Genomic DNA, 14854 nt, shown 5'->3' with positions numbered 1-14854 from the left:
TCCCGCTGAGCTCTGATAGGATATAGTTCACCATGTCTGCCCAGCTGCATCCCCACTCTAATGTAAATGTAGTTCACTTATAGCTGGTATTTACAGCTGTAAAGTACAGAAGCACCCATACTGTTTTTCTTTTATGAATCTTAGTTTCAATGTTCTTCAGTTTCTTTTAGCCTCTAAATTAGCGCTGTTCTGTTTTTCCTTTTGCTCGGTCAGTGCTGTGTGCTTCTGTTTTCTCATTGCTTCATTTTACTCCCTCCTTCCCATGTCTTCCATGGACCTGGTCCAGCCCAGTTGTTGTGGAGGAGGCTCAGGGCATCTGCCTTGGTCCGAGCGTCCCACCCCTGGGCCCTCCTTGTCCTGTGTACCCTGTTGGTTAGGCTCGTGTCTGTCAGGTAGCGGTAGGAGCAGTGGGCCAGAGCAGAGCGACAGCTTAGGTTATCCTGTGCCTTATCCTCGCTACATGAACACGTCACAGCAGGTTCTGTGCTTTCTCTGTACACTGTGGGATTTGATCGAGGTCGTGATAGAATTTCTTTCTCTTTTTCCTTAGCTCTTACACGATGTGCATGTGCAGGCCTTGCTAGTGCACGTTTGGCAAAGCACTGACCACTGACCTGTGTCTTCAGCCTCTTGCCACTTGTCCTCTTGCCACCTCTCACCTCCCTGCCTTAGTGTCTGTCTCTGCCTCTCTCTATACACACACATTCACATATTTTCCTCTTTATAACCAGCATTGTTTTCTGGATAATATGAGAGCTACAGCATTTGGTGTTTTACATGGATTTCAAGAGGGGAGTGGATCTGGTTGGGAGGGGGTGGGGAGAAACTATAAAGAATGGTGAGAGGGGAAAACACAATCAGGATATATTGTATGAGGGAAAATGTTCCCAACAAAAGGTGGGTTGTTCTTTTTAAATTAGAAGAAAGGGGCATTATTCTACATGCTTACAGTTCAGTTTTCATACTCAGAACCTTTTAACGTACATACAGTTCTGTAGTGTGACATATATTCCATTTAAATCTTTTCCCATTATTTCAAGATGTATTTCAGTTTTCTCTTCTTAACATCGCAGTTAGTCTTTTGCAAAATTAACATTTTTAAATGTTTGGATTAGTTTCTATGAAAAATATCTTTCAATTATATTACGTATTATTTTCTAATGGTTGGGTTTCTCTAAAGCATTTTTGAATTAATGTTATAAATGATGTGTGTTCTTCATCCTGCTATGTGAAAAGGCACATGGTAGTAATTCAGGTATTACTGGTGATTTTGTGTTAGTTAGCTCATAGGTCAAATTGATATTATCACATATCTAATAGTGTGTAACAATTATCTGTCTGAGGAGAGACTCCTGTCCAGCAGTCCTTCTGTGATTATACTCTTTCTTTGCTTGAGTCAAATGTAGCTGTAGAGACAGTAGGAGATGCTAGAAGTCCTGGGGTCCTTGATTTTCACCGTCATATAGTTTCCTTTATGCTTCTCAGAGGCTGCAATGGTCTGTCTCTTTTAGCTTCATCTCTCATCCTTTTACTTGTCTATTCTACCCTTACACCAATCTAACCCATATCCAGACATTCGTTCTTTCTTTTTGGTTTTCCAAGACAGGGTTTTTCTGTGTGTAGTCCTGGCTGTCCTGGAAATTGCTCTGTAGACTAGGAAGGTCTTGAACTCACAGAGAGCCACCAATCCACCTGCCTCTGTCTCCAAGGCATGTGCCACCACTACCCAGCTTGTATTCAAACATTTTCTTAATGAAATGTGTAGTTGACATACATAAAAAGCACAAAAGTCACAGACAACAGCCTTTATAAAACCTAATGACAGTGTTAAGATTGGATGAAAGTTCTATGAAGATCAAAATTAACAGTCTGAAGACTTCGCAGAGAAATTGCAAGTTAGCATGGCCCCTCAACGCCTTCTCAAATGTGAGTTAACTCAGCAGGCTTTTGTTAGAAGCTGGAGGTGTTGACTGTTTTCTCAGGTTGATTGTTTGGTGTGGCTTCATTAAAGACTAGCAGTTGGTGTGTGTTAACTGCTAGATGTGGTGATTTTTGACATGGCAGTGGCGTGGTTAAGTCAAAGTAGTGTTCTGGACCTGAACATTTGCCATGGAAACTGTCCTGTGAATTAGCTGTTGCTATGGCTTTCTCCCTCTAAAATTCAAAGGGCTGCGTGCTGGCTTTTTGTCTTCTCTGGTAGTTCCTATATTAGTTGTTTATTGTGTGTGCTGATGGCTGCTGGTGGTTTAACAGAATACTATCTAATGAGGAATAATGTGCAATAAAACATGTGTGATATGTCAATAAATCACGTGTACTCGGTTCATAAGGGAACCATTAGCAGAATGCTAGTCTTTTGGAGGAAAAGTAGTTGCTTCATTTGGAGAAAATGGAGGAGACGTAATGCCAGTGGTAGTATTTAAACACTCAGAGTTGACGCTGAAACAGGATGAATTGGTGTTTGGAAGGACAGCCGCAAAACTGACAGTAAAATATCATGCTGGGGCTGCAAGCTCCTGCATTGAGTGGTTCAGTGGAGGGAGATTCAGTAAGAAGGAAATCACAGATAGTGTTAATGTTTCCAGGGTGGGTAATTATAAGGACCGTGATAGGAGTTTAAGAAGAAATAGGTTTTCAGAAAAAATAATTAATTTTAATAAATATTTTGAAGGGGCAGTTCAAAGCCCGAGTATAAAGAGTAAAAGGCATCTAGATAATTCCTTGGGGTTGCCTCTGCCTAACGGAGATGTTCCAGGTCATTTGGCAGACTAAACACAATATATTCATTTATGCTGTCTTGAAAGCCATTAAAATGACTGTAGAACACTAACTAGTCAGGTAACAGAGGACAAGGACACTTCTGTCAGTGCATGTTTAACTGATAGAACCGGACAGAGAGAGCCAAGTACTTGTGTCAGGGTTAATTTGGTCAAGCTGGCAAACTGGTAAAATGCTGGGCACCTTTGAAAACTGGAGTTTGGGAATGGGGTAAAGGATGCTTACATGGGACGTTAGACTCTTCTCCCATCCTGCCTCATCTCTGTCCTGCATGAAGGAGCTGCATGGAGGCTGTGGAGTTTGAGGTTCTGGGCACTGCTGAAAGTGGATAGACGACTGAGAGACTTCCTTTTGGGGAAGTTCATTGGCTCACAAGAAATGATAAACATCATCAAGATAAGATAACTATGTCCTCACCCACTGCCCAGCAGCAAAGCCCTAGCAAATACCAGCCTGCCTACTGCTTCAGGCTAGCCTTTAGCACCTTATGCTTAAGCGCTGACCTGCAGGCTAGCTTGGGAGTGTGTCTTACTGTGAGGTCTGTCATGTATGTGTGCTATGAGATTGAGAGGGTAATTCACCCAGCTTGATCACACACTCTCGAGAGAGTCTTTGAGAAGAAGTATGGAATGTTCATGCATAAGCAGATAATGTCACTCTGCTGCGATCCTCTAATTGCAAGAAAGAACTGCAGGTTCTTCGGTAAAGGTAACTCTAGGAATTGTCTGTCTGTGGGTTTTAGTAAAGTGGCAGCTGATGAAAAGTCTCCCAAGCTGACAAGGAGCCCACGCTGCCAGGAGCTGTGTTCCAGCCCTCAGGTTGCTGATGAATTTCTCTTCTTGGATTCTCTACTTTCAGGCCTTGGTATAACCTCCTGGCATCAACCAATCCTCTTTACAATGGTGGAGGTGTTTTCTGACTTGAGAGCCTCCAGCTGCCCCTGCACATCTTTCAGTGGGTTAGGCTTTCACAGAACCTCAGCTCAGTTTGCGTTTGTTTGCACATCTGATAGAAATAAGCTTGCATATTGCGGTTACTTCACACCCAGTTTTTCTCAGTTATATACACCAGGAGCTAAGAAAAATCAGAGGTTAGTGGAAAGCCATCTTCTTATTAAATGCATTATTAATGGAAGCAAGGCAAAAAAATCTGAGTGAGTTTGCTGCATTGTGTCGGCTACCCTGACAATAAAGAATCTAGGGCAGCAATTGTGTCTGAAAGTCTGCACGGAAGTCAGTTTTACATTATTTGAATCTCAAATGATTTAGAATAAACTCACCTGAGTAAGTCACCTAACTTTGTTCTGTAGGTTAAGAACACAGGTTGCAAAGCTAAATGGAAGTTACTGGGAGACAATGGGGATGAAAATGTCAGTACCCCACCCTTTAAACCACTACTCCCTCCCAGGGCCATAGCTTCCTCTTCCTTGCTCTTGAATTAGCTTTACAATCTAGGTTTGCTTTTAAATCCGAATCATCGAAGCATAGAAAAGATATGCATTCCATCCAACAAGCTTGTTGTTAAGTGCCTGACCTGTGTTGACTGTTGTTTCCGAGTGTCGGTGTGAATCTGTAAGTACCTTGGAGAGTAACCCTGTATTGATTTACATCTAGAAGATTCTCGCCATTCTCCCTGACTTACAGTTGTTATTTTCATAGGCTGCTTAGGAAGACGAGCCATGGGTGGCATCTGTATTCTCCATCATTTGCTCTCTACCCCTTGTCTTCTTTGCAATGTAACTTCCTAATGTAGATGTGTGTGTGTTTTATCTGCTTCTAACAGCAGAATTAAGTTTCATACCAAAGGGACTTTTAAACTCCTTTTCTCCTAACATCTACTACATAACACACAGTGAGTGTTGACTCTCTTAAGTCTTTGCTCTGTTATGTGAAGTAGGAGTTCAATGTTTACATCTATGATTACTTACATAATGTTTAGTTGTGTGATTTTATTATTTCCAATTACACTTTTAAGACATTTTCTGACCGTTTTTGGTCCAATTTTAAGTTGTTCCATAACCCTCCTTTTTCTCTTCAGTCTTCTAACATAGCATTTGTGTGTGTGTGTTTGTTTGTTTTGGGGTTTTTTGTTTTGGTTTTTGAAGACAGAGTTTCTCTGTATGACAGCCTTGGCTGTCCTGGAACTCACTATGTAGTGCAGGCTGGCCTCAAAGTCACGAAGATCTGCCTCTCTTTGCCTCCTGAGTACTGGGATGAAAGGTGACTGCCACCTACCCAGCATAACGTAATTTTCTTAAACATTACCAATGCAGAATATAAATTCCCTGGAATAGATTTATGTTTCTTTTATACTTTATTTTCATAAACAAGTTTATATATACAAGTTTTAATATTTAATATATGGAGGATGAAGAGTTGAGTCACTTGACTCACATGGGTGAAAACAGCAGCAGTCATTTTAATAAGGCCTTAAAAGTAGGAGTGAGATTAAGAAGACTGCAGCCCACATCCTTCCCTGGCTGTGGCTTAGGGCTAGACTCAAAAATCATTCAGCGCTAACAGTGGCTGATCAGTGGGAGAGGAACTGCTAAAACTAGAGCCAGGATCGGCTGTGAAAACTGGAGGGATTGGAGCTGTGGGGCTGTTCTCAGTGGAATTGATGAGCTGAAGAAGGGACACTGAAACAGTAGAACTCTGCTTAGAAGTTACACACGTGGGAAACCTACAGAAGTGGGTCTTAAGCTGGAGCATGCATCAAAATAGTCTCCAACATTCATCATCAAGGCTTCTTACTATGGGTTCTAGAGTATGCATTGCTAGCAAGCTCACAGGTGCTTCTCACCGCTGCTGGTCTTAGGATCGCTTTGCGAACCACTGATACCCACACTCTGTAAAACATTTTGTGGAAGCAATTAAGACTCAAGAACCTGTGACAGAGCCACTGTCACACCATGATGTCGGACAGCAGCCACTGCTTACCTTCTCTATCCATGTCGCTTAAGCTCCTTGAGTCTCTGGAGTACTGCGGCCATGAGTTTTCATCCTCAGTTCTTCTAGCACCTGTCACAGTGCAATCCCAGTGTTAGTTACTCGCACACACACTGAATTTTAATTTTAAGCAATTGTAATCATTTACTCACTTTTAAAACCATGTACTTTACCTTGCCATTCTCTTTTGCTTCAGTAGAGGGAGCTATAACACAAATTGTACTAAGTAGCAACAACAAAAATTTTGACTTCCTATTTTTGTCAGTCTTTATTGAAGTATATTAGGTGAGTTTCATCAGATTTGTTAGATTGGATAACTTCTACCCTGGTTAACGCAGTCGTATTCTGGGCAATAGTGTTTTAGTCAGCGGTGGATCACATATTCCTCAGGGGTCCCACAACTTCCTGCCATCCGTCATCTTGGTTCATCACTTTTGACATCTTAGTTCATATTAGCACTCTAATGCTCACACCCTGAGGGAAGCTCCTGACAGTGCACCCCCCCTGACCCAGCCCCCTCGGTCCGAGACGCCTGAGTGCAGAGGGTACATTTCCACCTTCATTCACAGTCACTAATATCCACACCCACACTGCTCTGCTCTCTGTCACTCTGCATTGCCTGCTTTAGAAGCTGGTTAGTTTGAATCGTATGGTTTGGGGGTGTTTTGTGTTTGGCGTTTTAGCAGAGTGGTCCATGGTACAGTTGTCAGCAATTCCTCCCTTCCTGGTGCTGCTGCTCCATACGCTGCTGGGGATGCACATTTTGTTTATCCCTTTACTGATGGCCTATTAGAAAATTTTGAAATGAGTGAAGGAAAAAAATGATTGCTCACCATCTGATTATAGCAATCTGTTTACATTTAACTTTTTTCTAATTTAAAATTTTACTCAAACTAATTTTATATAATATTTTATTGTCAATCAGTAATCAAATTATTTGCTATTATCAAATAAAATTTGAAATGGTTTTAAATGTAAGCGCAGGGTGGTGAAGGAAAGAGACTAAGATGATAGCTGGTGAGTTAGACGCTAATAAGAACCGGAAAATGGACATCAGTGTATAAAACGCAGGTCCAGCCTGAGAGGGTACCCTCAGCCTGGTAAAGAGCACATATGAAAAAAACAATTAACATCGTATCGAAAAAGGCATTTATACGGTTCCTCCTAGGATCAATAACAAGACAGAGGCATCTGCTCTATTCACTTCCGCTCAGCAGTTGCACTGGAGATTCTGACCTATGCTGTCAGGCAAGAAAAAGAAGCAAAAAGACTAGGAAGGAAGAAGTAAGGAGAGAATGTGATAATTCGTATAGAAAACCTTACCAAAGAATTACTAAAATTCATGAATGGCAGTGGTAAGGGTACAGACACAGGCTCAGTATACTAAAAATAATTGTGTATATTAGCAGAGAGCCATAAAAAGTTAAAAATTGGGGCTGGAGAGATGTTTAAAAGAATTGGCTGCTCTTGCAGAGGACCCAGGTTCAATTCCCAGTACCCACATGGTAGCTCACAACTGTCTAACTCCAGTTCCAGAAGCTCAAACACTGTCACACAGACATACATAAAATAAAAATAAACATTTTAAAAGAAGTTGAAAATTAAGACTATCACATATAAGCAGCATAAATATATAGAATATTAATGGATCTCCCCCTAGAGGCATGCAGCTGTGGCTGCTCTGTCCCATTTGTGTCAGGTGGAAGAAGGAGAGAGGCTATGTCTGCGCTCAGGGTTCTGACCTGCAAACACGCGAATGATCAGTAGCCTCACAGCCTGGGCTGGAGGGGAGCTGCATGAGACAGCGGTCTGGTACCAGGCAGGCCTCAACAGGGAGCTAGCCTGACCTGACCACCAGTCCAGAGCCACACAGGCCTAGGAGGGGCAGACCATGCCCAAGATTGCCCCTGCCCAGTGCACAAGACCTCCACAGACCCCAGACACCACTAAGAGAAGCACAAGTAAGTCTTGGAGAAATGGAAGAAAAGGGTATGGGCACTATGAAGAGGGGCAGAATGGAGAGCCCAGGGTAGTGAGGAACAGCCTGATGTGTGTAGTCAGTCATGCCACCTGAGATCATGATGGGATCCTGGCCTGTGCTGCCACGGTCTGGGGCAGGGTGCACATCTGGATCCGTGGCCCTGCAGAAGCAGAGGTCTGTTAACCACCAAAGGCCAAGTGGACATCCCTGGTCTGGGGTGCCACCTGGGGGGACATGTTGATATCTGAGGGCTGTGCAGAACTGACCCCACCCCTCACCTGGGCATCATGGAGAGCTTATCCTGGAGGTATGAGAGTAGGAGTGCTGACCCTACCCCTAGTCAGTTGTAATACTCAGGAGAGCAGGTTCATGTTTTCTCTCTCTCTCTCTCTCTCTCTCTCTCTCTCTCTCTCTCTCTCTCTGTGTGTGTGTGTGTGTGTGTGTGTGTGTGTGTGTGTGTGTGTGTGTGTGTGTGTTATTTTCATGGTGCTGGAGATGGAACACAGGCATTGGCCATGCTAGCTGGGCAGATGCTATATAACTGAGATCTACTCAGAGCCCCTGACCTGTAGATATTTATCTCCACTTCGATCACCCTTAGTAGGATTCAGATTGGAATTTTCCTAACCATATGAAAGGTGAGATTTTTGGTTCCTCTTTGGTGTTCAAGTGACTACTGTGGTTTGGAGCTCACAAAGAAACCTTTGGCTACTATTTAATTTCAAACTCCTTATAAATATAGCATGCTTCTGAAAACTTATTCAGTAGTTTCCCATACTAAGAACTGTGAAGTTTCAACTACTAGTTTTCCTCAGTATTTGTTAATAAATGTGTATCTCTTCATCTCTTATGATTCTCTTGAACTACCAAAAGCTTATAAACGATACTATGTGTACTTACTTTAAATGTCTGAAAATTACATGTCTTAGTCTTCACTGTTTCACAGGCTTTGGACAGGTGTGTGAATTTTTTTTAAGAAACCTATTTCAGCAGGTCCAGCTGTGCAACTTCATCAGAACTGCTCAGAATCAGTTACTGGTTTTCTCTGCAGTCACCAGTGAGCCCACTTGACCTCCTGCTGCACTCTGACCAGTGTCTCTTCCTTTCGTTTTCAGATACTTGTACCTGCTGTTCTCTGGCGATGACCTCCTACCTTTAGACCACTGGGTGTTTAATACAGAGGCTCATCCTCTGCCGGTGTTGCGTTTAGCCAACACCACTCTTTCAGGTAACCCTGCTGTTCGATGAGCACAGCTGCAGAAGGACCATTCTTACCTGTGTTTTGTTTACATGGACCACTACAGAAATTGTCTGGAGAGGCGGCTTTTGAAAACCTGGACCTTTACATCAATATGCCGGATGGAACTCTTCCCTGCAAGACTTTTCACTTGTAGATATATCAACTTTGAAATTATTCCATTTTATACCTGACCAAAACATGTTCTGGTACACGTAGGACAGAGACCTGATGTGTTTTGATTCTTAATGAGATGGCCACATGAGAAACAATGTCTTATTCTATACTGTCAGTGCAAATCAAGAACATAGAGCACCTTACAGGAGTTAGAGATGGCTTTTGAACCAATTATACATTTGTTTCCTCCCACAGTGGAGCAGCTTTCAAATAAAATATAACATATTGTGTAGCCCCTTTCCTCCATTTTAATAATGGAACAAACGGAATGACCAGGAACAGAGGAACAGTGTAACTACATTGTAGCAAGAAGACTTGGGAAAGCAACAGATACTGTCCCTGTCTGAATTTTCAAGCTCCTCATTGGATTTTTACCAGACTGGCAACCATTTTATTCCCAACCTAGTCATTGAAATCTGTTTAGATTTAGTTTTTCTCTGAGGGGCATGATCTCATGAAGAATACTTTTCAAGTCTTTGTCTCCGTATGATATGCTGAACCTGGTATTTATCATAACTGCTGCTTATGAGCCCAAGTGTGGGAGTGTGCATGTAGCTCACGCTAGCGTTGGGAGCATGGCGGAAGGTGGGGAAGTGCCAGATTGTTGCCTGAAACCTATTTGAGAGAAATCCTTGATTTGTTGGTAGGAAATTATCTTCTGAACCAACAACTGAATCAAGCAAACATTTTCTGCTTTAATCTCACAACACAGTTAATAGAGTCATTTACCTTCCACGTCATGTGGCTTGGCAAAATCGACTACACTGTCAAGCAGCTCTGTATTTGCTAGAACAAGCCTGATCGCTTACAACTTCCTAAAGCAAAGGCAAAAGTCTGCAGTGTCCCTCGAGCAGGGTCAGGCGCTCTACTTGTTACCTCACAGGTGTGAGCTGCTCACAAAGAGTCCATGTTTTTAAGTTTCTCCAAGATATTATACATCCAAAGAATTACTAGAATAGCTTCAAAGTAATCTTCAGAGGCAAATGTGTGATGTAAGAATCATACTCACTAAAACTGACATAAACCTAAGGGACTTAGAGATCTTGTATTGATTATTTTTGTCGTTGTTGTTGTTGCTCTATATTTTGGCAGAAAAAAAGGTAAATTTTATCAAGAACTATAATATAAGATAAATAGGGATGCGTATAAATTTTCTGTCCCTTGAATTTCTGTGACAACACAAGATGCTCTCCCTCCTTCATTTTGCTCAGACATCATCTGTTGATGTCAGGAACATCTGAGAATGCTATAATTGGATATTCCACGAAACACTTTGTTTATGAACTCTACTGTGGATTTCCGAAAACTGATTTCCTTGGTTGGTAGCTTTTCTTTTTAGCCCCGTCCTAGTTTATAGCAGATTTAAATTGTGGGAAAAGGATAATTGGACATGTTATAAGTTGACCCTCTTATGCCAGAAATCATTATCAGATCCTCAGAGTTCAGCCAGTGCTCCAGAAACTTGCCACTCAAACTTGTTCAGTATTTATAAAAGACAACTACGTAGAGAGCGAGTTCTAGCACATTTCAAAGCTATAATATCTTTTCCTACTTGAAATTTTTAAACTGTAAATGAGAAAGGTAGATGTCTATTACTTTAGAAAAGAAAGATGAAGTTTTGGTTCTCAGAAACAGCAACAAAAAAAAAGTGAGCCTTCCTCAAACAGTACAAGCCTACTCCCAAGTCAAAGTCAAACGAGAAACCGGAGGTGCCAAAGACCAGCACAGCAAGCAGGGGACCCTCTATTCACACACATGCAGTAAAGGCGCCATCTTGGTTCCCCAGGAATGCCCAAAGGAGACAAGAGTCCCACCCTCACCCAGTGCTCTGTGTTGTCCACGTGATCCTAGAGCAGAAGAGGGAAGGCCCAGGTGTGGGCAAGGCGTGGCTCACACAAAGATCTTAAGACTGTCATTTGACCGTCCCCACCCTCGTGATAAGAACTGGAGCCTGTAACAATGCTTTTTCTTCTTGGAATACCAAAGGCAATTAAAGTCAGGTACAAATGACTTGCCAGTGTCATGTTTTATTTTGTTAATAGAATTTTTAAAATATTTTTTTTCCAAAATCTACCATTCTCCCATATTTTGCTTACTTTTTCAGTGTGTGTTTTCTACCATCCTTCATATCCTTGGCATTTGTAGACCTTAGTACTTCAGACTCCATATCATTATGTTTGTAAGCCCTGAGAAGATCCCAGAAGTGCTCACTAACCGATGTCTCTCGGAAGGGCTGGCACCTCACCTCAGCTGTGGGCACAGTTGTGCAGAACAGATAATACATAAAAGCCGGCCGTTGAACACCTTCTATCTCCATATTTATTGTTCATTTTAGAATCACACCTTTTGGTTCAAACCTGAGTTTTAGAAAATTAATGAACCAATATGAAGCTCTTAAAACTAAGAATGAGCCCTTCACCTAGAAGTCTCACTGCGGAAAAGCAAGTCCTGAGTGGAAGGCTCTTTCTTCCAGGCGTGCTGCACATTCGTGCGCCTCGTCTTTCCGCTAGGGTATGTATGTGCAGAAAAGCCAGGCATCGGAGGAATGCAGTCTTTTTGCAGAATATTGACCCTGGTTCCCTATGATGTCATGCAGGGCCCCAAGGCTCCCCTTGGCAGGTTTTAAACACTCTGAGGTGACAAGCCTCAGCTTCTCATCTTCTTCACTCCTCGTCACCAAAGTCTTTGTGGACTCTGACCTTGTTGGTAAAGACCGATGATGCAGGCTCCCCTCACCGGCTTCTCTGAGTGCGTGCATTCGCGAGAGAATGAGTGAATGAACAGGTACAGAGCACTGCATACGTGCCAAGCTCCGACCTGGCACTGCTCACGCCTTACAGCATGTCATAGGATCCCAGGGGCATGTTCTGTATGAGAGTGCTCCATAGCATTTTAAATGTTTTCCAAAATGAATCGTGTTTCAAAATTCTTAATTTTATATTTCATTTAAATTAAAAAGGAAGATAAAAGGTTTATAATATATTTTAAACACTGTTACTATATAAGACTAACAATAATAATTGTAGTTAATAACTAAAGCCTTTTGAAAAATGTCAAAGAAATAATTGATTTCTGCTGCATCTTTGACTAATTTACTTTAGAAATAAAAACGATCATATTTTGTTATTACTTTAATTACGTTATTAAAATCAATATTTTGTAGATGTCTGTGTTACTTTATATTTAAAAACAATTGTCCCTTAATTCATGGGTACACCTTGCAGTTGTAAATTGTTTTTTCTCTAGTACACATCCTAATGATGGTAGCATCTGTATTTCTCACATATAAAGAAAATGTACTAAAATTCGTCTAACTCCATTACTAGAGCATAATAGAGGTAACTTCAGGTTCCTCCTTTTCTCTGAGCTCTTTATCCTGGGCGTGGCTGGCTCCTGCCTCGTCTGCTCTTTGCATCTCTGTATATAGAGTTACACAGGCCTGGAATGTGGTCCTGCTCACTAACAGGCAGGTGTTCACTGTGTACCTGCACCGCCTGTCTGCAGAGTATTACGTAATCGGCGTCTGACCAGGAGCTGATTTGAGTCACTCAGTCTGGTTCAGGGACACTGGGAAACATGCACCAGTTCTTCAGCCCATCCAGATATACCCCGAAACAAGTATTCTTTTTGTTCTACCTACAGCCAGCAAGCTTTTCTGTAAACGGCCAGGTAGTGTTTTAAGGTCTGCAAGTCATGTAGCTCTCTTAATACTCCTTTCTGCTGTTACAGCTATAAATAATATGCAAATGTACGAGTGGAGCTGTGATGCAATAAACCTTTACTAAAAGACAGACGGACGGAGGCCTGCATTTGTCCCTTACCTCACAGCTGCTGGCCCCAGGCCCTAATTCAATTTAAGACCTCTAACCTTTAACCTGCATCTTTCCTCTTTTTATTTGCATAATTCACTTTAAAGCAGAAATGTGTGTGTACACTCGTGTGTATTCCTGTGTCTGTATCACCTAAAGCTGTATATTTTGCTGTCTTGGAGGTGGATATATTTTTCAGGGTCTCCAGGTTTTAGGATATGATTGTCACGAAAGAGGCAAAACGGGAGGGTAGGCTTTTGGCACCTGTGTCCGTCTTGCTGTTCAGTGTCATAATTCCAGACTGCTCATGAAAAAACAATCTGTATGGCATCAGAATACTGGTTTCTAACCTTACCTGCTGACTGACCTTGGGGTGTACGGATGTATGCGCTCTTCTCTTAGAGCTTTCAGATGAGAACAGGGCAGAATTCTGGATTTTGGTGCTGCAGAAAACAATCTTTTGGAAAACCGTGGGCAACACAAAATGGGTTATGTGCCCAATTCAGCCCTTGGTACAGCCACTGCTAGTGTGTAGGGTGCTCACCGCTGTCACCCCTGGAGCAGCTTCAGTCTGAGTGGAGGTATGTTTCCAGAGGCGGGCCCCCTTGCTTCATCTCATGATGCCCCGCAATGCTTTCCCAAGTATGTCAGTGTGCATCGCCTTGCCATCAGAGCATCCCTCAGCCTCAGCTTTAGACTTGCGCTGTTGGACAGCCAATCGGCAGCCGCAGGCCTCACGAAAGGTAAAAGTACGAGGTGTCATCTTACCAGCATCGGTGTGATGGCGGGCCAGTCCTGAGGGGCAGTAAACGTCCCATGTTCATCCAGTACTTTAGGAGATAAAACCTGGATTCGGAATGGCAGTGGAGAGAGTTCGTCTCTGCCTTTGTCGTGGCATTGATGAACCGCCTTTCCAGGCACTGCCTATCAGAGGTCATTTCCGCTCTGTGTGCCCGTGAGCTCGGTACTCCAGAAACACTCAGAGCATAGTGCAGAGTCACGGTAACTTGTATGCCACAGAATCCTGCATATTGCACACTAGAAAACCATGGAAAGCAGAGCTCCTTATTGACAGACACTTACAAGTTCATTTTTGCTGGGTTAACTAAATACAGTATCCCTAATTATAATTGTTGGTTTAGAAGTTGAAATGCCGTTCTTTATTCTCACTGGCCTCAAATTCACTGATAATTTTCTCTAAACTAATAAGTGGGTGAGTATAACCTGTGTTGTTACCCACTGGCTGCTCCTAAACTGGTTTCCAGTCATGTCCTCCATAATGTGATTTTTTTATAAATTGAGAGTAATATTGTATATTGAAGATCAAATAAAGATGTTCTTTAAGTGAAAAGTCTTTCTTTCTCCTTTTTTCCACCCTACAATGACAAACAGTTTACTCTTCCTGTCTACAGAAGAGCAGCTTTGGCTTGGTTTACAGGAACTGGGGTTCAGTCTTCACTGTTTGAATCATTTTATTTGGCTCTGTTTTCACGATAAAGAGCTTGCTTTGTATACTGACTTGAAAGAGAGAGCTGCATTTCACCCTTACTGTCCCCTCATACATGTTATCCCCAAAACAGCCTTAAACTGGTCTAGAGAGAGAGTTCCAGCAGCAATCTGGGACAGTTAGGACTATTTTCCATACAAACATTTGGGTGGGCATGTATTCGTCTCTCTTGGGTATATATGTATCTAGAAAGGAAACTGCTAAATCGTGGTACAGTTGTGCACAGCTTGTCTTCGACTGCTTTCTTGCTACAGTGTATGGGGGTGGGGCTACCAGTCTTCATCCCACTCGTCTTCCAACAGGAAGCGGAGACCATTGCAGTGATCATTCAATTTAAATTGTGCATTTGGCTATGAACACGCCACAGTGCAAATGTGGAGGTCAGAAGACACTTGTGGGAGGCATTTCTCTCCTTCC

General features: G+C 42.3%; 1 protein-coding gene, 1 long non-coding RNA gene and 1 other non-coding gene across 9 annotated transcripts in view; 2 read left to right on the top strand and 1 right to left on the bottom strand.

The window, feature by feature from the left end:
• Positions 1–14281, top strand: part of Man1a2 (mannosidase, alpha, class 1A, member 2) — a 148842-nt gene extending 134561 nt beyond the window's left edge. For 2 of the 3 annotated variants that reach the window (XM_039102060.2, XM_039102061.2), the window contains one exon: positions 8823–14281. In XM_039102060.2, the coding sequence (XP_038957988.1) occupies positions 8823–8955 (133 nt within the window). In that variant the 3' untranslated portion in view covers positions 8956–14281. The remainder of the gene's footprint in view (positions 1–8822) is intronic. The other variant, NM_001106452.1, reaches the window with a different exon arrangement.
• The window catches only part of LOC120100896 (uncharacterized), a 93541-nt gene that overhangs the window by 4473 nt on the left and 74214 nt on the right, over positions 1–14854 (bottom strand). For 3 of the 5 annotated variants that reach the window (XR_010064359.1, XR_010064362.1, XR_005501153.2), the window contains one exon: positions 5718–5798. This is a non-coding gene — a long non-coding RNA (uncharacterized LOC120100896). Of the gene's footprint in view, positions 1–5534; positions 5799–14854 lie in introns of those variants that run through there. The other 2 variants (XR_010064361.1, XR_010064360.1) reach the window with 1 other exon arrangement.
• Positions 7376–7502, top strand: LOC120101319 (small nucleolar RNA SNORA17). Its single transcript, XR_005501691.1, has one exon. It is a non-coding gene; the product is annotated as a small nucleolar RNA SNORA17 (small nucleolar RNA).

Source organism: Rattus norvegicus, chromosome 2 (assembly GCF_036323735.1).
Source record: "Rattus norvegicus strain BN/NHsdMcwi chromosome 2, GRCr8, whole genome shotgun sequence".
NCBI classification, from domain to species: domain Eukaryota; kingdom Metazoa; phylum Chordata; class Mammalia; order Rodentia; family Muridae; genus Rattus; species Rattus norvegicus.
Note: the sequence above shows the minus strand (reverse complement) of the source record. Positions and strands in the feature narration are given on the sequence as shown.